Genomic DNA, 22,781 nt, shown 5'->3' with positions numbered 1-22,781 from the left:
CTTATATATTAAATAGTCTAATTTGATTTTATGAGATTTTTCTATGAGATATTAATCACTTTATTTCAACGTCAAACTTAGAAATTTCATCGGAGAATTATTTTTGAATTAAAACTGGGGAAGTCACTTTTTGATTTAATTGGATCTTCATTTTTTTTTTTTTTCCTTTGAATCCAAATGGGGGGTATTTCTGTATTTACATTGTAAACTTAAATAAACGAAATATAAATGTAAGAGGCTAAATAAAAACATTTACTTAAATGGTTACATATAGAAATAAGGTTGCTGGGAGTGCTTGAGGAACTGAACTGTGTGACTAGTTGCATCTAGGGTAACCGCTCAAGTGGTCAAGTGGTCGCTCCAGCAAAAAATGCGAGGCTTCTAGTATTTTTACTGTAGATTTGCAAAACTTCTAAGAGATTACGTTCATCGCTCGAGTAGTGAAATGTTTGCTCGAACAGTCTATTCGGATTCAATACTTTAAAAAGTCATTTTTGACTGTTTTTATTCATTCTTCCAAATTCTTTCTCTCTCCTCTCCCTCTTTTCTGCCATTGCTTTTCTGCCATTGCTGAGCTCTAAACCTCCTTAAACCTTGGATTTCATCTCTTTGGAGTGAGAACACTAGTTAAAAATGAAGAGCACAAAGAGGGCTTCCTATTAATCTGAGCAGATCATGTTTTCATCGACATTGGATTTTCAGGTCTCCTTCTCTCCTTACTAGAGGTATGGATTTCTTTCTTCTCTGTAATATTTTCATATAGATAGATAGATACGTGGTATGTTTCTATTGCATAAAATCTTATGTTGAAAGGGATTTGCTTGAAAAGCATGTAGAGAAATGTTAGGGTATCTCACACAAAAGAGTTAACTTATGATTTAAAGTTGATTATGGAAATTTTGAACTCTTGAAATATGATTATGCATTTTAGAGTGAAAATCTCTAATTTTTGTCCAAACCTTAGTTTTGAATTTTATTTAAACATGAGTTTTTCTTCAATTAGCCTTAAATTCTTGAAATTGATTTGATGTTTTGTTGAATTGAGTATGAATGTTGATTGTTAGATGTTGGGAGAACAATCCTTTGCGGGATGGGTTCATGATATAGTAATTGGTGATAGAAATTTTTGTTACGAACTATGGAAAGTATATGATACTAAATAGGTTGATTAATTGAAATGAAAGGAGTCAATATTGAGGTGTAGGGAACATTGTGGAGAAATAAGTCATATTTGTTTATAAAGGAGAAACTTTACTTTTTTTGTTAAATGAATTTTGGTGCGACTTTCTAGATTGAGATGAAGAATTGATGGGTTAAAATTTGGAAAGAGGGTCCGTTTCCTTCCAACCAGGGATCGGTAAAGCGTGGCACTTGATAGAGGTTACGTCTTCCTTCTAGAGTAGCACCCGGTAAAATGTGTGAATTGTTGGGCTATACGGAGATTTCACTTTCCTTCCGATATTGGTAAAGTATGGCGCTTGAGATAGATTCCAGCTTTCCTTCTGGAGTAACGCTGGTAAACTTTGTTGATATGGCTTGGTGAAGCCGGTTGTTGGCATGTGGATATTGTTGAGAATTCTTGTAACAATACAGTTATGTGATTGTGATAATTGTTAGATATAGATTTGAAGCGTGTAATGTAGAATATGTTGTTTATGACTTGACTCTTATAGTCCAATTATATGAAATGTGATGACATATGTATGAGCTTGGTGTTATGTGGATTATGTTAGGATGAAGGGTTGTAGTAGAAATTGAAATGTGTAAGTGGGACAAGATTGAAAATGAATCGAACTGAATAACTACAATGTGCGAAATGTGTTTTGGTGTGTTTGTGTTCGGTGTTTTGTGGATAATGGTAAGGTGATGATTTGTGGTGTAATTGATGAGTGCGAAATATGAATTAGAAGTAGTACATGATTAGTCAAATTAAAACCTTTATCGAAGGAAACGAGATTTAAAGAAATCATTTCAATGAATTTTGCTGACATAAAGAGTCAACAAAGGAGGTCTCTATAAATTGTCAAGTGGGATTTTGTGAAAAGAGTATCTATGTATGTAATCTATTTTGCATATAAAAGGACACATTAATTTATATTTGTCACTCAATAGTATTCATGATCATATTTATCTATTGATTTTTATTGTTGAGAGTCACTACAGATTCCTACTGGACCTTGTGTTCATCCCATGTTGTTTACACATTTTTCAGGGATAGAGTTAGGTACAACAATTGGAAGATCAAGAAGTCATTTATTATGTTATGAATCCATCTTGTGTAAATTGCAAATGAAAGATTAAAGGGTAATGGTGTTGAGGTGGTTCTTTCTATGTAATTAATTATTTTGAAATCTACTATAAAGTTTTTAAGGCGTGTTTTGTGAATATTTGTAGTAAACATTTTTATCATTGTAATTATAAGGGAGAGAACCTCATTTATTCTATGTAGTTTGTGTTGTTTCTATAACTATTAGTGGAAAATGAACTTTTATAAGGAATTTGATAAATTATCTATGAAGTAAAATTGGGGGCGTAATAATATTGTCCTTAGACTTTACATAGTCTATAGAGACAACCACACTAAAGAGTAGTTGTCATATGGAATTTTGTCTACGATGAATATGTCTAAACTTTTCATTATATATTACTCTGTGCCCATCAAATAGTTGACTAGCTATCACAATGTGTACAGATAACTGACATAGATTTTGACCAACGTGGAATATCTTCAAATAAATGGCAAAGCTATTCAGCTTCCACTATTGCTTTGTCCAAAGCAATAAACTCAGATTCTATCATTGATCTCGATATACACGTTTGCTTGGAAGTTTTCGAAGACACGGCTACCCCTCAAAGAGTGAACACATATCCATTAGTGGATTTCAAGTTAGGATTACTCATGTACCTATTAAGCCTGCTAATCAAGTAGGCTATATTTGGCCTTGTATAACTCATCAATTTATCCGAGAATATTATAGTTGAGAGACACTCTTACCATTATTATTGGCTAAATGAAGACTTAAGTCTACAAGTGTCCTCGACACATTCATATCTAATCTACTGAACTTCTCAAGTATCTTATCTACATAATGAGACTGAGAAAGTACAATACCACTAGATGTTATGGTAGTCTTAATACCTAGAATAACATCTGCAATGCTTATATCCTTCATGTCAAACTTAGTGTTTAACAACTTCTTGATAGTTTTAATCATTTCATCATTACTACCAACAATAAGCATGTTATCAACATATAGACACAAAATGAAATAACCTATGTCAGTATCTTTGACATAAACACATGTGTCACACTTGTTGATTCTAAACTCACTTGACCAGATTGCGTGTCAAGCTTTTCTATGCCATTGCTTAGAAGCTTGCTTCAAACCATACAAGGATTTGACAAGCTCACAGACTTTCTTCCCTTGCCTTGGAGTTGAGAACCCCTTCAGGTTGCTCCATGTAGATTTCTTCATTCAAATCTCCATTTAATAAAGTTGTCTTTACATCCATTTAATGTATCTCCAGATTACACAAAGCTACTATCGCAATCACAATATGAATGGATCTTATCCTCATCACAAGTGGATACGTATCAAAATAAGCCAAGCCTTCGCGCTGTTTGCACCCTTTGATAACTAGTCTAGCTTTATACTTATCAATTAATCCATCAGCCTTCATCTTTTATCTAAAAATCCATTTATAACCCAAAAGGTTATTACCTAGAGGTAGATCAACCAACTCCTAGGTGTGGTTCTATAAGATAGAGTTAATCTCACTTTTGATAACCTCTTTCCACAAAGGATTTTCTAGAGAAGTCACAGCTTTGTGGGAAGTTTAAGGCTCCTTCTCCAATATGTAAGTCAATAAGTCTGGACCAAAAGACTTGGAGGTCCTAGCCTTTTTACTCCTTCTTGACTCATTTAATTCCTCAACATGATCATTATCACTAACAACTTCTTCAGTTTGCTGCACAGAACTCGAATCCCCTTCTTGAGTTCGACAAGGAAATATGTTTTCAAAGAAATACACATTTCTAGATTCCGTGATGGTATTCTTATGTACATCTAAGATATCAGACCTGTGCACAAGAAACTAATATGCACTACTATTCTATGCACTAATGATTATATAATCCGTAGATTTCGGGCCTATTCTAACCCGCTTTGGTATAGGCACCACCACTTTTGCAAGACAGCCCCACATTCGTAAGAATTTATATGAAGGTTTGTGGCCTTTCCATACTTCATATGGTGTCTTATCAACTTTCTTTCGAGTTACCTTGCTCGGAATGTAATTCGCAGACGTAATTGTTTCCCTCCACATGTTTTGTAGCAATCAAGAACTAATCAACATTGCATTCATTATTTCCTTCAACATCCTATTCTTCTTCTCAGCAATGTCGTTTGACTAAGGGGGTAAGGTATTGTGGTTTGGTGAATAATCCCGTATTGAGCACAAATCTCAATAAATAGTTATTCATACTCACCACTATGATCAGTTCTCAATGACATAATCCTTCGACTTAATTGATTCTCAACTTCATTCTTATAAAGAAAAAATTTATCAATAGCCTCATCTTTGTTTTTAAGCAAATATACAAAACAATATTTAGTGTAATCATTGACAAAAGTAATAAAATACTTATTGCCACCCCGACTTTGTATGAACTTCAATTCACACATATCAATATGTACTAAATCTGAAGGCTCGAAACTTCTTTCAATAGAATGAAATGAAGTGTTAATCAACTTTGCTTCGATACAAGTTTCACACTTATGATTCAGATTAATCTTGAAATATGGTATATGATCTAACCTGATTAATCTATGCAAAGATTCAAAATTCACATGGCCTAGTCTACCATGTCACAAATTAGAAGACTCAAGCATGTAAGCAGAAATAAAAGCTTTTTGCAAAAATAAAAGCTTTCTCATTAATCTTGGGAATAATTGTCATTACATTTAATTTAAACACCCGGCATATACCCCTTACCCACATAAACTCCACTTTTGGTCAACACGACTTTATCAAATTCAAAAACCATGTAGAAACCATGCTTACTTAGGAGGGACCCTAAGACCAAGTTCTTACGAATGTCTGACACAAGCAGGACATCGTTCAGAGTTAACTCTTTTCCTGAAGTAATCTTCAAGACCACCTTGCTCTTTCCCTTGATGTTCGAGGTTGTAGAATTTTCCATGAACAACTTCTCACCATTTGTAACCAACTTAAAGGTTATAAACACCCCTTTCTCTTCACAGATGTAGCGAGTGGCCCCAGTGTCTACCTATCATTTCCTTGGATTGGATCCCACCATGTTTACCTTAGTGGCAAAGATTCATATCATCTACATTTTAGGAAAGATCTTCCATTTCTTCCATATGAGCTCGAGCCTTGTTCTTGTATGGCTTGTTTAGCTTACAACAGTCAATAGCCCTATAAGTAGCTTCCACAATTTAAGTACTTTCCCAAAAACCTATAAGTAGGTTTTTGGGGCTTGCAGACCGGCCTCTTTGAGACGCCACCTCTAGACCCTAACTTCGAGCCTCTGTTCATAGGTTGCTTCTTCTTGACTCCCAAAGACTGGCCATGCTCAACCACATTGGCCTTGACATTCTTCATGTTGTCTTCTTTTATCTGGAGTTTAACAACGAGCTCTTTAACTATCATCTTCTTTTGTTTGTGCTTTAAGTAGTTCTTGAAGTCTTTACAGCCATTAGGTAGCATCTCTTTCATAGCAGCCTAGAATGATTCACTCAAGAGCATTTCCTTTGCATGATTCTCATATAGAAACACTTTAAAATCTTAAACTTGGCTAGTGACGATTTTCAAGTCCTGTAGACACCCCATTTTGACCGACCCTAAGATTTGGGCACTTTCTTTTGATTACCTAATGATGACAATCAGAATGTGTTTCTCACAAAATCCTCAGTAAGAAAGATGGAATTTAAGCTTTATTCCTAACCCTAAGCCTGTTTTGGCTAAGTGTTTAGATCCTATCTGACAACCAGAGCGAAGCTAGACTAAATCGGAGCAAAATAGGCAATATTTCCTCTGGTTGGTCAATTGACCGGTCGCCCTCTTGACTATCACGAACATGTCCAAGCCCTTCGTGGCCGCGACCAGGCACATCGCATCCTCGACCAGCTAGTCCACGACCGTAACCTGTATATAGTGAATTTCAGTTTTTTTGTTGTAGGGCACTCCATGATGCCATTTCTGACCTATTTTTGCACCAAATGCATGTATACTCAACCTCCATTGACTAGTGATTGATCCATTGAAGATAATGCTCCATTTTGGTGCTCTATTAGCTCCATTTTCTTCCCTAATACTCCATTAGGCCTATACTTTGTCTTCCGTCATTGCTCCAGTTGCATTGCTTATATAAGGAGAGCTTAAGTCTTGAATTTGAAGGAGATGAATTTGAGAGAAGAAGAGTAGAGAGAATGATAAGTTTGAGAGGAGAAGATTAAAGTTTGAGAAAGAAAAGAAAGTTTTGAGACAAGAGAGAGTTGTCTGACCAAAATAGAGAAGTTGTCTATAAGCCTCCATATTCTCATCTTCCATTACAATTGAAGCCAAGTCCTAAACCTTTAATCAAAGAGAGAGTAACCCTTGCCAAGTTTAAGAAGATTAAAGAGTGATTATTTCCTATCAACACACTTGACCAAAGATACCCTTCTAATTCAAATTCTATACTTTCAAATTGAGGATTGAGAACATAATATACAACCTTGAGGGTGATCAAAAGAGAGTTTGGAAATCCGGAAATTCATCATTTCCTTGAAAGGTAAATATTTCTTTTTCTTGAATTTTATCACATTTTCTATCTTATATTTGGTTTTCTCGCTTCATTTTATAAATTTGTTATAATCTAATCCAAAGTGGTTGGTTGAGCGCCCAATATATCTTCTATTTGTTTTGTTTTGGATTTGTTGTGAATCAAGTTTGCCAGGCCTTATTGGCTAGCTAATTAATTGGATAGAACAAAGCAGTCTTCCGGCATTGAGCATACCAATTTCTAGTGGTCTCCGAGGCACATGAAGATATTATTTTGATTTTTTTTTCATTTGAGAATTTTGTGAGGTTTTTATTTTGTTGTAATATTTTCTTTTTTTTTCTCTCATTTGGTTCGTAATTTTTCAAAGTATTGTAATAATTCCCATCCCACTTCTTTCTGTCCCATTCTTTTACTTGCTTTTCTTATTTGTAAGTATGCATCATATTTTGCTTATCATCATATCCATGCCTTGCATCCATGTTTCATGCATCTTGATTCAGCTAAATTTCCATATATGGGATTAATAAATTCTTATGTAATTATATACGCTACCTCATGTTCTTGAGATGATTCACATGTCATATATTAGAAGTCAAATTTTTAATTGCATCTCATGAGTGAATTACATTAGGATTTTGTATATAGAGAAATAGAAGAGCATCCTGCCCTAAGTTGGAAAGGTGCTATAGCTCACTATATATGCAGGGTTAGTTCTATTCTAGTGGGTTGAAGTCAAGGTGACATCACCAAAGAGCTCTTTAGTTAATAACTAATTAAGATCATAGGAAGTTGAAAGAGTCAATATAGCCTCTCTTCGAAGTTCGATAACCTTAGATAGCAAAGCTACCATTTTGACAGATCTTAAAACATATTAACACAAGGTCTCAAAGGTAACATGGAAATAGGTATAGTGTCACAAAAAGTTTGCCTGCGCTCCCACCAATATCTAGGCAACACAGGGACTTTAAGTGCACCAATGCATGCAATGCAACGAACATATAATTGAAAATAAAAATCATATCATGGAGTTCAAGTTAAGGTTTTATAAAATCCCCGATAGAGTCGCAAAAAACTGTAACATTTCTTGGGGGGTACCCTCACGCGTTAAATAGTTTGGACCCTCGATCTCTTTGATCTAGTCTCACGAGTACAATGTGAAACGTAGATAAGAGTCCAAATCCAGCAACTTTTAAAATCCAGTTTATTGCAAAACATTTGCCAGAAATGGACTGCATCACCAAATCTTAGAGTCACCACCTAATATTTTGAAAAATTAGGAAACCTGTGACTCATGCCAAGGCTACTGTTCATCGTAACCAAAGATGTTTCGGTTTAGAACCTTAGGTATGAAAGGAGAAGGTCATTAATTGAACACTCTCGCTCACACAATCAAAAGATCAACCTCTACTAAACCATGATATGAGTTTTATTTACTTTATATGTTCATGTTTAGATTATTTAATAAATCCTAAAAGTTAGTATATGAAACAAACAAGTATAAACTATACCATTCATTTTGGAACAATTTGATTTCATGTATTTTGAAAAAGTTTGAAGATGTACAACTCAAAAAAATTGAGTTTACAAACATGAAAATCAACATCATTCTAAATTAAGCGACATAGCCTACATCCACCGGCATTCATACGGTTATATCAAGTAAGTAAGTAGCCACATGGTAGGATAAACATAGTAAAAAAAACACAAAAAAACGAGATGCTAAAGCATAAAAACATACATATTTACCGACGTCCCGCCAATAGCTACAAAACAAAGTTAGTGTTGTAAAAAAAATCAGTTCTTTTTAATTCCGTTAGAAACACAAATAAATCTGTTTTAAGATTATTATATAAAATCAGTGTTTAAATGAAAATAAAGCAGATTCAGATTTAATAATCGGATTACAAAGTAGAAATAAACAAACTTATTAAAGCCAACTATTGCAACTCGAAGAATAGAGAATAAAAATAAAGCAAATAAATTTGGAATTTAGAATTAACAAAACAAGAAGGAAAGCAAATCGAAACATGTATATCACAGAGTTTCCTTAAAACAGATTTGTTGCCTCACCAATGGGTGCTAGAGAAACGTTGACATATGTCTCCTAGAATACAACGGATGTAGATAGCTACAATAGAAGCACCTTCTGAGTAGCTCCGGCGAATAGAACATAAGTAGCACCCTCTCACAACTAGAAGAATATTTTTAAGTAGAATAACGAGAGGAGTTTGGAATTTCTGAGCAGAGAAACAAGATATGGAGGTCTCAATTTATACACATGGAATGAGAGAGGAGGAGCCTTAGCATGAAGGCTAAGCAACCAATGCAATTTAATTATCAAACTGATGGTTTAAACCCACCATTAGTATAGAGGTTACAAGCAAACCTGCAACCACCGCCTTATCCAGTCTAACAAGCCTCAAGCTCATGCCCAGGCCCAAGCTCAAGCCTAAGCTCCAAGATCCCCAAACACGGCCCAATCCGGAGCGGGTGATGTGCGTGCGCGTATAGCACTTTTTTCAAAACCAACTTGGTCCATAGTCTTAGCCTAAGCCCATCTTTGAAACATCTATAGCTCCCCTTCTTTGAAAAATTTTGATGCCCCAAAAGGCTCACACCCTTAGGTAAAACTAAGGATTTAAATACCCATCAATGCTTTCCTTTATAATCAATGTTGGATAGGTGATTACACACATTTTCCAATGCCTCATTTATGAGGCCAACTTTATGAGATAATTTCACATTCAATTCTTAACGGTTTTTTGTCATTCTTTTTGTGGTGTAAGGATTTTACTGCAAAGAATCTAAACCCACTTGGACCCATCTCAACCGGTAGTTGGGACACATTTTAATTTCGCATTAAAGTCCCCGAAACCATTATTTTCCAACATAACAGAAGAGAAAATTTATCTTCAAGCTCACCATCCTCGAGATTGGGTCCTTATTCGGTCTCCCTTTCTTCATGGTTATGATGTGTCAATCTTGGAAATAGTTCTAAGTCTACAAGTATTCTGGGACTCATTGTGGAGCGACCTCTAGGTTGCTTCAAACCCTTTCGAAGCCAATTACTTAGATCTCTAGGTTTGCTTTTAAACCCTTTCGAGTTCGGTATTATAAGATCTTTGGGTTCGTGAATCCAAACATTTTTTAGTCTAAGCACTCCCCTCAGAGAATGAATCTTCTTCGAGAGTTTCACTTTCTCGAAAATAATACCCTCCTCTGAGGATGTGGTGATCAATTGCCTTAAATACCCTTTCAATTAGGACTTTCTCAAACAGGTTGATTGAGACTTATATAATTGGTTGGGGACTTCATCGGCCCAATTTGTTGAGACTTTCTCGAGCCTATTTAGTTGATATTTGTTCAGGCCTTCTTAGTGATGATTTATTTGGGAGTTTGATAAATCATCATCAAGTAGGCTGAACAAAATGCTCCATAAACAACTCTTCATTTTGGGAGTGGTACAAAATGCTCCATAAATGTACAGAGCCTCCAACCTTTCCTAAACTTAAAATAATATTAATATTCTTTTTATTTTGCCAAATCAGTTCCAACAGCCCTTCCTGCTATTGTCTCTTTCTGGCTTCCCTTCTTTGACAGAGGAGAAAAAAAAATCCAGAACCAATTCTTTCTGTGCTGGGATTAGAAAATGGACGAGTCATGGAGTCATTTACTAGTGCAGAAAGTGAAGAGAGTGTGTGTGAAGAAGATAAGAAAGTTGACTATTATCTTAATTTAAAAAGAAAATATAAAAATGAATATTTAATAGAAATTTATAAATAAATAAATAACTAAAAAGAGAGGAGTATTGTTGGAGGGGTCAGTTATTTATAAATTTCTTTTTATCTACTTATATTCTACTCAGTCCAAGTTATTTTCTTACATTCTAATAAATTCTATAGGTAACATAATTACTACCATATTCCTAATAATAATATGGTGGAGCGCATATAAATGTGTACATTAACAGTGTGAATGTTTAATGATATGAATATTTATACTATCAATGTGAACATTTACACGTTAATAAATGTTCACATCACCAATTTACTAAGGGTTTAAAAATATTTATAAAGGTAAAATTGTCTAAAAAATACCTTTAATATGAGAATCAAAATATAGTATATCAAATGTGCAAAATAGTAAGATTTACTAGAATATAAAAATATTTTATAAACTAATTGAAATATAAGTACTTAAAAGAGGATGTTTTAATAAATTCTCCACTGTTTGGAGTAAATATTTGAAAAAAATGATTCCTTAAAATAGATAAGGTATTTTTTTAACTAAGATTTGAGAAAGAAAAAAAAAAAAGTAACGTTGGCTTGTTTGGGAAGTGGGTGAACTTTTTGACTTTTTGACTTTTTAACTTTTTTGATTATTTTAACCTGGGTTAAAAAACATAGTTTGAGAATCACTTTTTGATTTTTTGGACAGAGAATAGTGTAATGATTATGGGTTGAATGTGATGTTTTATTTTTTATGATTAAAATAGCCTATTTTATCTTTGTGACTAAAATAACCAAAAAAATCTAAAAACCAACTTACCAAACGGATGCCTTATTGGAGATACTAGTTGAGAGCCTACAACAATTAAAAATTTTCCGAAACGGTACTCAAGGTTCGTAAATTCCTCTTCCCTCATCTAAATTCTCTCTCTAAAAAAGATCTAAACACACTTTCCCCCACTCTAATATATACTCTCTTTCTAATAGGGTACTTGGTATAATATGACATTGGGAAACAAATGGCGTTTTGTGCCGACTGCGATTGAAGAAGAGGAGAGAGCAGCATGTATTATTGGTGAGGTTTGGTTTGGTTTGGTTTGATTTGGTATTTATAAATTTATTTTAGAAATTATTTTAAAAAATTAAAATTTAATTTAGTAAAATAATTTAAAAATAAAAATAATTATTATTTTTATATAATTTTATTTTTAAGAGATCAAAAATTGTTTTAAAAAAATTTAAAAGATACTTTTAATATTTTTTATCGAATTAATTTTTATTTTTCATAAAAAATTTAAAAAAAAAAATTCAGAAACACAAACCAAATATATTTGGTTTCAATTTTCTAAAAATTGATTTTTTCTTTTTTTTTTTGTCTTTTTTTTAGTGAATATTTTTTAAATTTTAAATCTATCTATATATATATTTAGATGCACTTTACTAAGATGTATTTAAAAAGTAAAATATTTATAAAAAACTATTTAAAAAATTAATAAATATACAAAAATAATAAAATATATATATTTTTATATATTTTTGGTATTTAGTAGATTTTTTTTTAAAAAAAAAATTACAAATATTATTCTTTTTAAATTTATTTATGTTAAGTATATCTAAAAATTTAAAAAAAAAAAATTGGATGAAGCACCAAAAAATTTCAAAATGTGATTTTGTAAACTGTTTAGTCTTTCCTTTTTTCTTATGAACCTATAGGTCCCATTAAAAGAGAAATTATACAAAAATGTAGTCACTTACATGCTTGATTTAAATTTTTGAGAGATAAAAGTGAGTTTTTTCAAATGTGAAATTACACATTTGGGTAATCTGTACTATAGAAGTTTCGAATTTTTCCTCTTTCTTAAACAAATCTTATATTGCGAATAAGAACGTAACACTCCAACAACGTAATATTCCAATATAACATACTAAAAAATTTCTCAGTAGCATACTTAAAAATTCCTCAGTATATTTTTCTTAAACGTAACAACGTAACACCTTAAATATTTTTCAAACATAAGACTCCAATGTAACACCCAAAAAAACTTCTTATTATATTTTTCTCAAACATAGCACTTCAATCAATATAATCTCAAACGTAACACTCCAATGTAATATACATAAAAATACTAAAAAACTACTCAGTGTACTTTTTCCAAACGTAACACTCGCAGTTTAAAATTATATATTTACCTAAAGCTTACTAAGGAATTTTTGTACTCCTTTTGTAATAGTTTGAAGAATCTCACACCCTTTTTGAATGGTTTGAAAAATCTCACATCCTTTTTTTGAAGTGTTACATTGGAATATTATGTTTAAAAAAAGTGCAATAAGGAATTTTTTTTATGTATTATATTTGCTCAAACTTATTAAGGAGTTTATGTACTCTTTTTGAAATATTTAAATTATCCCACATCCTTTTGGAATATTTGAAAAATCTCATATTTCAAGTTATTCCAAATAAAAAGATTCTCGTATAAAAATTCATCTCAAATTTGATTATCATAAGTTGTGTATCTTACATTTCTAGCACAAAAAACGAAAAACAAAAAACAAAAAATAAAAAACAAAAAGAAGGAAGAAAACATAATAGAAATAACGGTGTGTTTGTTTGCACGAACTGGATATGGGGGATTATAATCTACCGGATTGTTAGTCCTAAGATACATTATCCCCGAACTATTTGATTGGACTGGATTTGTATCTTATATTTGTTTAGTCATAAGAATAGATATCTAGATTAGACTATTATATTGAATCCTATTTTTGTTTGAGATATTATGGAGAAGAATAAATACTCAAAAGACTATTTTGTCATTTTAAATTATTTACAAAATAATAGGAATATTAAATCTGAATTATAAATTTTATTTTATTTGTTTACTAGAACTTAAAAAAAATTTAAATAAATAAAATATTAATAAAAATTACATAACTTTATTTTAATTTGTAGTTGAGATTTTTAAATTATATTTTACTTTACTAAGTATAATTAATGCCATATTATTAAAATAAATAATTTAATAAGTATAATAGTATAAATAATTTAATAAATAAATTTTTAAAAATATATAAGTTGAGAGTCAAAAATGTTATTTCACTACTAATCCCCATGGGATGAGTTATCCTATGGATTGTGTCCCATCCCCCATGGGATAAAATAATTCCATAGATTTGGGATTCATAATCTGAATGGACTATTAGTTCGGTGTAAAAAATTTCAATCAAATAACGAATTATTAGTCCGAATGGACTATTAATAATATCTCATGCTTGAATCCTTTCAAACAAATACCACCTAAAAGTATAATCGTTATCTTTTCAAAATCAATAGGGCTAATTGATCTATAAAAAAAACTCTTGGAATTAATTAGATCATCAAGGATTTATAAATAAATTTTCCAAAAAACTTACTTAAAATATAAAAAAAAAATAATGAAAATAAAAAAAATATAAATATATATTTTTTCAATTTTTCTAAGCCGTGAATCATAAAACCAAACTATGTTCTCACTAGTAGTACTCTTCCATTTCCATTACTGGAAAGTATACCATGTACCTGGTTTTCCACTTGAGTCCCACTGAATACTCACAAATATACAATTCTATTATGTCTAGTTTGTATGAATATGTTCTTTTTATGGATTATCATACTGTGTGATGTAGTTCTGAATATGCTCTCGCTTCGTCAACTGAATCTGTGAATATAGTGTTTTGGGGATTTGGGTTTTCTTTTCTGCTCAAAGTCTCTTTTTGGTACTGTTGAAGCTCAAAATTGGGGATTTCTCTGGCTCTTGCTTATGATGAATTTGGCTCAATGAAGCTAAGATCTGAAGAGTTCCTCACTTCTTTGCGCTTTCTGGGTTGTTGTATTTTGGGTTAGAAGTAGGGTATTGGAAGCTCTTGAGCTACCTGGAGTTGCCAATCTTGAGGTTGGGTGAATTTGAGGCAAGCAATTGGGGCTGGTGTGGTGAGTTTTGTTAGGGTTTGAGCTGAAATGTACTGGTTAATTTGGTGAAGGTTTTGATTCATCAAGTTTTTAATTACTCAAGGGTCTATTTGGGGTTGGGTGAAGAAGATCAAGTGCCGATGACGCCGAAATCGATTGTGTTTTGTAGTGGAACTGGTTTTGGTTGAAGGTTCTGGCGGGGGTTTCTTGGTGGTTTTGTCCATAACATCCATACGCAGTCTCTGCATACAACAATCCTCATCATTTCTTAGTAATATATTTGTTGGGTTTGGTGGTTTTGAGGAGTACATTCAGATTTGGATGGAGTTTGTAGGGGCAAAGTGAAGGTATTATGGTGTTTTTGGCTGGGAAGGAAGTGCAAGAAGCCTTTGGGACATTTAGTGCTGAGCTATTGTGGTAATAGCCTTTGTGGCTACCAATTTTAGGTGATATTATCATTTCAGAAATGAGGTTCTCTTCTGCTGGTTTCACTCAGCAGTCTCCTGAAGGTATATTTCTCTGGGTTCTTTTTTTGTGTTGTTGAATTTCAGTCTTTTTCCCTGTTTTCCTGGTTTGGAGATCTTTTACGCTGTGTTTTGGTTGGGGGATTTGGGGAGGAAAGGGAAAGGGAAAGGGAAAGGGAAAGGGAAAGGGAAAAAGAAAAGGAAAAGGTGTGCGAAACTAGGTGAATATACCTAAATCCCTCCTCAAATTTCTCAACAAAACACAGCATTAGTGTCTAGTTCAGCTGCAAAATATTGTTGTTGCATCTTCTGGTTCTGGTTCTGGTTCATTTTTTTTTTCTCTTTTTGGGTTTATTTGTTGAATTTCTGTCTTTTTCCCTCTTTTCCTGGTTTGGAGATCTTTTTAGACTGTGTTTGGTTCATGGATTTGGGGAGGGATTTGGAATACATTTCACACCTTTTTTATTTCCATTTTCAATTCCCTCTTCAGCTGCAAAACATTGTTGTTAGACTGATTTCTTGTAAAAAAATTACATTGATAATCTGCAGGGGAGAAGAGATGTCTGAATTCTGAACTTTGGCATGCATGTGCTGGTCCTCTTGTTTCCCTACCTGCTGTTGGAAGCCGCGTGGTGTATTTCCCTCAGGGCCATAGTGAGCAGGTCAGTCTACTTTGATTGGTTTTGACATGTTCCTTGCTTTTAGATTTTTGAAGTCTGTCCATGGCAGGCAATGTGTTTATTCATGCTTGCTTAGCAAATAAAATTTGTTTCATGTTTGTCTATTTTTATAAGCATCCTTCTGTTATTTGGTATAATATGTTCCAGCATATTTTAAGCATTGGGCTATTATGCTACAACTGTTACACTTGGCAAACGCGCGTCAACATCACTGTTACTGTTATGGTAGCCACCACTGTTATTTAAAACCTTGGTCACTCGTTCTAGTCATCTCTTGAACTGTTATCACATATCTCTAACTGCTTGTTTGCAGTTTAAACTGTTGTGTTCATATTAAAATTTGGATGATTATGGTTTTGTATTGTTTTTGATCGGGTTGATGAAATTAAACAGTTACTATTGTTGACTTCTGCAAATCTTCATATACCTACGTAGGTTACTGCATCAACCAACAAAGAAGTGGATGCCCATATACCTAACCACACAAGCTTATCTCCACAACTCATCTGTCAGCTTCACAATGTGACCATGCATGTAAGGAATCTTTAGTTCTATTTTCTGGTTCTGGTTATTTTACAAGGTGGTTTCTAGAAACTCAAAATTTTTTTTACTAGGCGGATGTAGAGACAGATGAGGTATATGCTCAGATGACCTTGCAGCCACTGAGCCCGGTATGCTAATTTATTATTTAAGTTTATTTACTAGTTTTATGATCAACTTTTTTCTTTTCTTTTCTTTACCCCTGAATTTGTATAACTTTTTGTAGGAAGAACAAAAGGATGCCTCTTTCCTTCCAGCAGATTTAGGTGCCCCCAGCAAGCAGCCGACAAACTATTTTTGCAAAACATTGACAGCCAGTGACACAAGTACTCATGGAGGATTTTCAGTTCCTCGTCGGGCAGCTGAAAAAGTGTTCCCTCCATTGGTAAAATTATTTTGGCTGCTATGGAGTAAATTGGCCAGTTTTAAGATTTGCCTCCCTTTGAATCCTGTGATTTCTAAACAATACTTTTTGATAAACAGGACTTCTCCCAGCAACCTCCAGCTCAAGAATTAATAGCAAGGGATCTGCATGATAATGAATGGAAATTTAGACATATATTTCGTGGTGAGTTTTCTAACATAATTTTTATTAAGTGCCATGTTTTGTGACTTGTTTGGTGTCAATATCTTAACACAAAAGTTTCTTTTTTCTGATGTCATTGATGACACTGAGGACTTATTATCTCCTATCTGGTGATGTTCGTATGGAAAATTGGATTGTAAACAAGTCATATACCCATTTGTACTAATGATTGTTCCCTTCCCAATTGTTGTGAGAAGGAAAATATGACCTTGTAATTAAGTTTAAATAGCTCAAAACAGCTTTCCAGTTGGATTTCAAATGTTAGTTTAAGTTTTTAATAACATTATTCTTTTTCCTTTTTTTGGTGTAGTATGTCAGAGTGCACTATTATTGCAACCACTTAAATATGAATACATTATGCTCAAGGTTTTGAAAAGCGGTTGTGGGGTGTAAAGGCCGTCGCGTAACGGTTGCGGTAACCGGGACCGTGATTTTTTTTATTTTTTGCACAATTTGAATAAAATTTACCGATACACTTATTTTTATTTTATTTTTTCCAGAATCACATTTATTGGGATTTAAAATAAATTTTGATCAATTTTTGTTAATTTTTAAGTATGATTCAATATATTTCATATTTTCAAATCACTATAAAAGAAGCTTTTTACATTTTATTTCAATAGTTAATGATTTTAAGAATAATTGATTTTAAATGTCTACAGATTATTTTTTGCCAATACTTGAACTAACTGAATAAAAAATATTCACAATTATTAAATGAAAGGACTATAAAATAAAAATTATGCTATAAATTTAAAAAAAAAAAATTATAAAGAAAAACAAATTCATGTATGATTTTTTCTTTGGGCTTGGATCACTTAAGTATTTGTTCTTTTTTTGTAATCTTTTGTTTTTTTGTTTTTTTTTTTTAGGAAAAATAAGCTATTCAGAATATTGTAAAAGGGTGTAATGGTGTCTAATGGACCGTTGCGGCCGTTATGGTACCGCAAAGGTCTGTTATGCAACATCGAAACGGCCGTTACATATGTGAATTTCCGTTACACTGCTATAGGGGTCGTAACGAATGGCGGTAACCACCACAGCCATTGCATAATAGTTGCAGCCGCTTTTTAAAATCTTGATTATATTCTAAGAAGCATAGGCACGGACACGTGACACTACATGCATATGACACAAACACGCCGACACAACAATTTTCAAAAAATGAAGGACCCGACACGTGATGGACATGCACGAAATATATTATTTTATATATTTTTTATAGTTCATATATGAATATATTATTCAAAGATAATCAAAAAATGTAATATAACATTTATTTTATAAATTTACATTATTTTTTCTTTCATTATTGTATCTAAAGTTATTTAGTTCAAACTTATAATTAATTTTGTGTGTCTAATTGGTGGACATGTGTGTTTAAGCATTGGACACGAGTGTCCAAAGAGTGCTCGGATCTAAAAAAAAAAAACTTCTTAAAAAATAAGACACGTTTTGACGAGTGTCGGGAAGTGTCCAACGAGTGTCAGTGTCTGACACGGACACAACACGACACGACATAGATACACCACCTTCTTAGAAGTGTCCGTGTTTCTCAGATTATGCTCAAAGCATCTATACTGCTTTATTGGCAGTCCGGTTTTTATATAGTACTTTGATTATGCACCTCTAGTTTAAAGCAATGATGCTACTTTATAGTACGATTGTGTCTGTCGTCATGATCGTCATTGGGATTTCCTACCTTCCATTTTCAACTTTCAAGTTTGTTTAATTGACAAGTCTTTTGGAATTGCAAAGTTCGATTCTAATTTGTGGAGTATGTATACATTAGAGTAGTATCTGGAATAAGGAAAGCAAAGTTAAAGAAGTGGCAATATGTGGAAATTGGCATGGTTTCAAGCTACTAGTATTATTAGAGTATTGTTTGTGTTTGTTTTGGGTTAAATATGCTAGTAGTTATTAGTTTTAAATGAATTTTCTTTAAGTTTTTACGGTTAGGAGTAATTTTGGTAATTTGTAAATTTTTCGGATATGGGTTGTGTATGACCATGGGTCGTCTTGTTAGTCACGTTGTTTAATTGGCTTTTATTTATGAATTTTATTTTATCTTAGATAGATTTTTGAAGTCAAAGTCTAGTAGTTTCCTCTTTAGTAATCCTAATCCTCGTCCTAGTTGGAAAAAGGAAGTAGTCTATATAAAGCCATGTAATGCTTCTAATTTAATAGAGTTAATGTTTTAGAGAATTTTTAGAGTTTTGAAGCCTCTTTTATGGATTGTATGATGCAGTCCAATCCAAAATGCGATGCCTAAGAGATTCTAGGATTGATTTCTAAAATTGTCTTCTCCATCTCTTTCTTTCTTCTTGAATTACTATACTTAAAATCAGAAACAGTCCATGGGTACTATTTAGAGCAGTCTCTAAACAGTACCAAAAATCCCATCTTTTTATGCTTAAACCCTTACCCCTTTGTTACCCCATACAAACCCCTTTAACCCATGTTTTTTAATGTTTCAGCCATTAAACCTGATTAATAATAAGCCCCAAAAGCCTGCTTTTGCTGCTGTCCCTGCCTGTCCTGCATCAGTATGAGGCTGTAAATCAAAATGTGTGTTTGGGCGTTCTTCATATTTCAGTTTGGAGCCAATAAAAATTGCAAATGGTTCTATGTTATACGAAGTGCTAAGAAGCATGGACACTTTTAAGAAGGTGACATATCCGTGTCATGTCCGTGTCGGACACCGACACTTTTAGGACACGTGTCCAACACTCTTCAAAACATGTCCTATTTTTTAAATTTTTTTAAAGACCAGGACACTCTTTAGACACTTGGAGGACACACGTGTCAATTGCTTAAACACACGTGTCTATCGATTAGACACATGTGAAACTAATTATAATTTTGAACAAAACAACTTAAGATACGATAATAAAACAAAACTCATAAATTTATAGGAATTAGTGTCATATTGCATCTTTTATTATCTTTGAATGATATATTTATATATATAATATGTAATAAATATATAAAATTATATGTTTCATGCGTGTCCCCCCACGTGTCGTGTCCTGCATTTTTTGAAAATTAAATCATATCCGTGTTGTGTCACGTGTCCGTGTCCATGCTTGTTAGACCAAGTATAAAATCCACCTGCTTGAAAAATGATTGTGGGAAACCTGTTATGTGATTCTTAGCAATTCTGGTTCTGTTCTTATCGCAGGCCAGCCAAAGAGGCATCTTCTTACAACTGGATGGAGTGTGTTTGTAAGTGCAAAACGACTTGTTGCCGGTGATTCAGTCCTTTTCATATGGTAGGGATTTGGCAAGTTTTCTATATTAACCTTCTCTCTAATGTTTTCTGGGTGCATGTTGGATGTATTTGTTATAGGAAGCATTCTCCTTTTTGTGTTTTGCTGCTGAGCATGACCTCCAAAACTGATATATTTGACTGATCCTAACCTTATTTTTGTGGTGAAGTTATGACTGTAAAAAGATAGTTAATATTTCTAGGAGCTTTTATCTGTTTGGCTTTGGGTAGAGTTACTTTTATTGTTTAATTTATAAAGGATCCTTGGGGGGCTGTTGATCAAATGGAATTGAGATTAAAGGATTTGTTTACTACTGTTCACTATGCTATTTTTTATTACTTTTTATATTTTTTCTCATGTTGGCTCCATAGTATTATGCACATATTCTACTGTAAACCAGCTGTTGTTTAGCAGCTTTAAAACTGAATCGTGTTTTAATCCTTCAGGAATGAAAAGAACCAATTACTTCTTGGTATTAGGCGGGCTAATCGACCTCAAACTGTGATGCCTTCTTCAGTTCTATCAAGTGACAGCATGCACTTGGGGCTTCTTGCTGCGGCAGCTCATGCAGCTTCAACTAATAGCCGCTTCACCATATTCTTTAACCCAAGGCATGTGTTTTTTGTTTTTTGAATTTTTTTTTTCACAAAACAGATTTCGAAAATGAAACCGAACAGAGCTTTTAGTTTTTTCAAGAGTTAATATTGTTTTCAAATTATGTCACCTTAAATGCAGGGCTAGCCCATCAGAATTTGTCATACCTCTAGCCAAATATGTTAAAGCAGCCTATCATACTCGTGTTTCTGTTGGCATGCGCTTTCGGATGCTGTTTGAAACTGAAGAATCGAGTGTCCGTCGGTAGGTTTTGAATATCTTGTTATTGCTATCATGGTTGCCATAATTATTATTATCATTATTATTATTATTATTATTAGTAGTAGTAGTAGTAGTAGTAGTAGTAGTATTAGTATTTATTATAAAATCTGTTTTTCATGGTTTGGAATTGGAAAGTAAATAAAAACTATAAGGAGTTGTGTCTGGGACGTCTTTTGGGGCAACTATTCACTTAGTTATGCAGTTTAGCCAGCTACCTTCTGTTTGGCTTACAATTGTTTAGAAGTTTGTTCAGGTATATATATATTTTGAAAAGGTTGTTTTCTGGACAGATCGTTGTTGTTATTTTCTATTCATATTGTATTGGAAAGCAAGATTTGACCACAACATGTTTGCTTAGTTGGCATAAATTTGTTTGGGTATTTTTTGGTCTATGTTTCTATTCAAATCAAATACTTGCATACTAAAAAGCACAAACATTTCTAAGAACGTGTTCTTGTTGGACACATTGGACGTCGACACTCAGGCACTTGACACATGTCAGATATCCGTCCAAATGTGCCCTAAAAAAAAAAAAAAAAAAAACCTAGGGCTTGACTCTCCTAACAAAATAAACCTTGAACTTTTAATTGTCAATTTAAACCCTAAACTTTTGATTTGTTTTCAATTTAAATCATTTGCCTATTTTCGTTAAGTAAAACCGACAGAAAAAAATTACCTTGTTTGGTGTAACTCACTTTTCAAAAAATTGAATTTTTTGTTTTCCGTATTTTTTTTTGTTTTTAATGATTTTTCTTTAATTTGTACTTTTTAGATATACCTAACCTAGATACGTTTAAAAAGTATAATATTTATGATTTTTTTTTTAAAAAAGATTCACCAAATACAAAAAATACAAAAATACAATAAATTTTCATATTTTTGTGTATTTATTGATTTTTTAAATATTTTTTTCACAAATATTTTACTTAATGTGTATTTAGGTTAGGTGCATTTAAAAAATAAAAAAATTGCGTAAAATATTTTTAAAAATTACTAAAAAAAAAAACTCAATTTTTAGAAAATTAACCAAAACCAATCAATTTTTTAGTCATTAAACTCGATGGGAAAAATATATATTTTAGGCATTTTATGTATATTACATTGAGTTGAATAACTAAAATATCTTTTCTCTGTCGGTTTTATTCAGCAAAAATAGATTGATGGTTTAAATTGAAACCAAATCAAAAGATTGGAATTTAAATTGGCAAAATTAAAAATTTGGGGTTTATTTTGTTACAATATTGGCTTTTATTTTTTCTTTCTTTTATTTATTTATTTATTTTATAATTTCCCTAAAAAAAAAAAAAAAAAAAAAAAAAAACAAATGTAGACCTGGACATGTTTCAAACACTTTGGAGACCATTACTTAGTCATACATGAAACACATTTCAAGCTTGAACAAATTAACTTAGGATCTAATGATTCATGAAAACAACAGATTTATATACCTACTAATTCTTGCTCCTTTAAACTTTTGAAATTAATTGAATGAATTAGTCATATATATATAATGACATAATATTGTGTTGTATTTTTTTTTTTTTTAATATTTTGCGTGTGTCATCACTATTCAAATGTCAGTGCTCTTCTTATCCTTTGATGGTATCCCATCAAGTTGCTCCTTTCCTTGTTTTTGTTTTTAATATCATTCCCCCATTTGTTATTATGACTTCCTCTTGCAAAGTTAAAAGGTTTTAGTTGTTTTAAATCTAGAATTGACACTTTTCTTTCTTTCTTTCTTTCTTTCTTTCTTTTTAAAATATATATCCAGCTACATGGGCACGATAACTGGAATAAGTGACTTGGATTCCGTTCGGTGGCCAAACTCACATTGGCGCTCAGTGAAGGTTTTTGGATTGCATTTTGATTTTGCTATTTATAATTCTTTGTTACGATGATTTCAAT

The 22,781-nt window shown here is 32.5% G+C and overlaps 1 protein-coding gene across 1 annotated transcript in view; it reads left to right on the top strand.

The window, feature by feature from the left end:
• Window positions 1-13,994: 13,994 nt before the first annotated feature.
• Window positions 13,995-22,781, top strand: part of LOC114256663 (auxin response factor 6) — an 11,921-nt gene continuing 3,134 nt past the window's right edge. The window contains exons 1-10 of the mRNA XM_028196320.2: window positions 13,995-14,970; window positions 15,475-15,587; window positions 16,041-16,139; window positions 16,220-16,276; window positions 16,372-16,530; window positions 16,629-16,713; window positions 19,913-20,003; window positions 20,447-20,611; window positions 20,736-20,858; window positions 22,648-22,723. Coding sequence (XP_028052121.2) covers window positions 14,928-14,970; window positions 15,475-15,587; window positions 16,041-16,139; window positions 16,220-16,276; window positions 16,372-16,530; window positions 16,629-16,713; window positions 19,913-20,003; window positions 20,447-20,611; window positions 20,736-20,858; window positions 22,648-22,723 — 1,011 coding nt within the window. The 5' untranslated portion in view covers window positions 13,995-14,927. The remainder of the gene's footprint in view (window positions 14,971-15,474; window positions 15,588-16,040; window positions 16,140-16,219; window positions 16,277-16,371; window positions 16,531-16,628; window positions 16,714-19,912; window positions 20,004-20,446; window positions 20,612-20,735; window positions 20,859-22,647; window positions 22,724-22,781) is intronic.

Source organism: Camellia sinensis, chromosome 9 (assembly GCF_055761805.1).
Source record: "Camellia sinensis isolate YWXY chromosome 9, ASM5576180v1, whole genome shotgun sequence".
NCBI lineage: Eukaryota > Viridiplantae > Streptophyta > Magnoliopsida > Ericales > Theaceae > Camellia > Camellia sinensis.
Note: the sequence above shows the minus strand (reverse complement) of the source record. Positions and strands in the feature narration are given on the sequence as shown.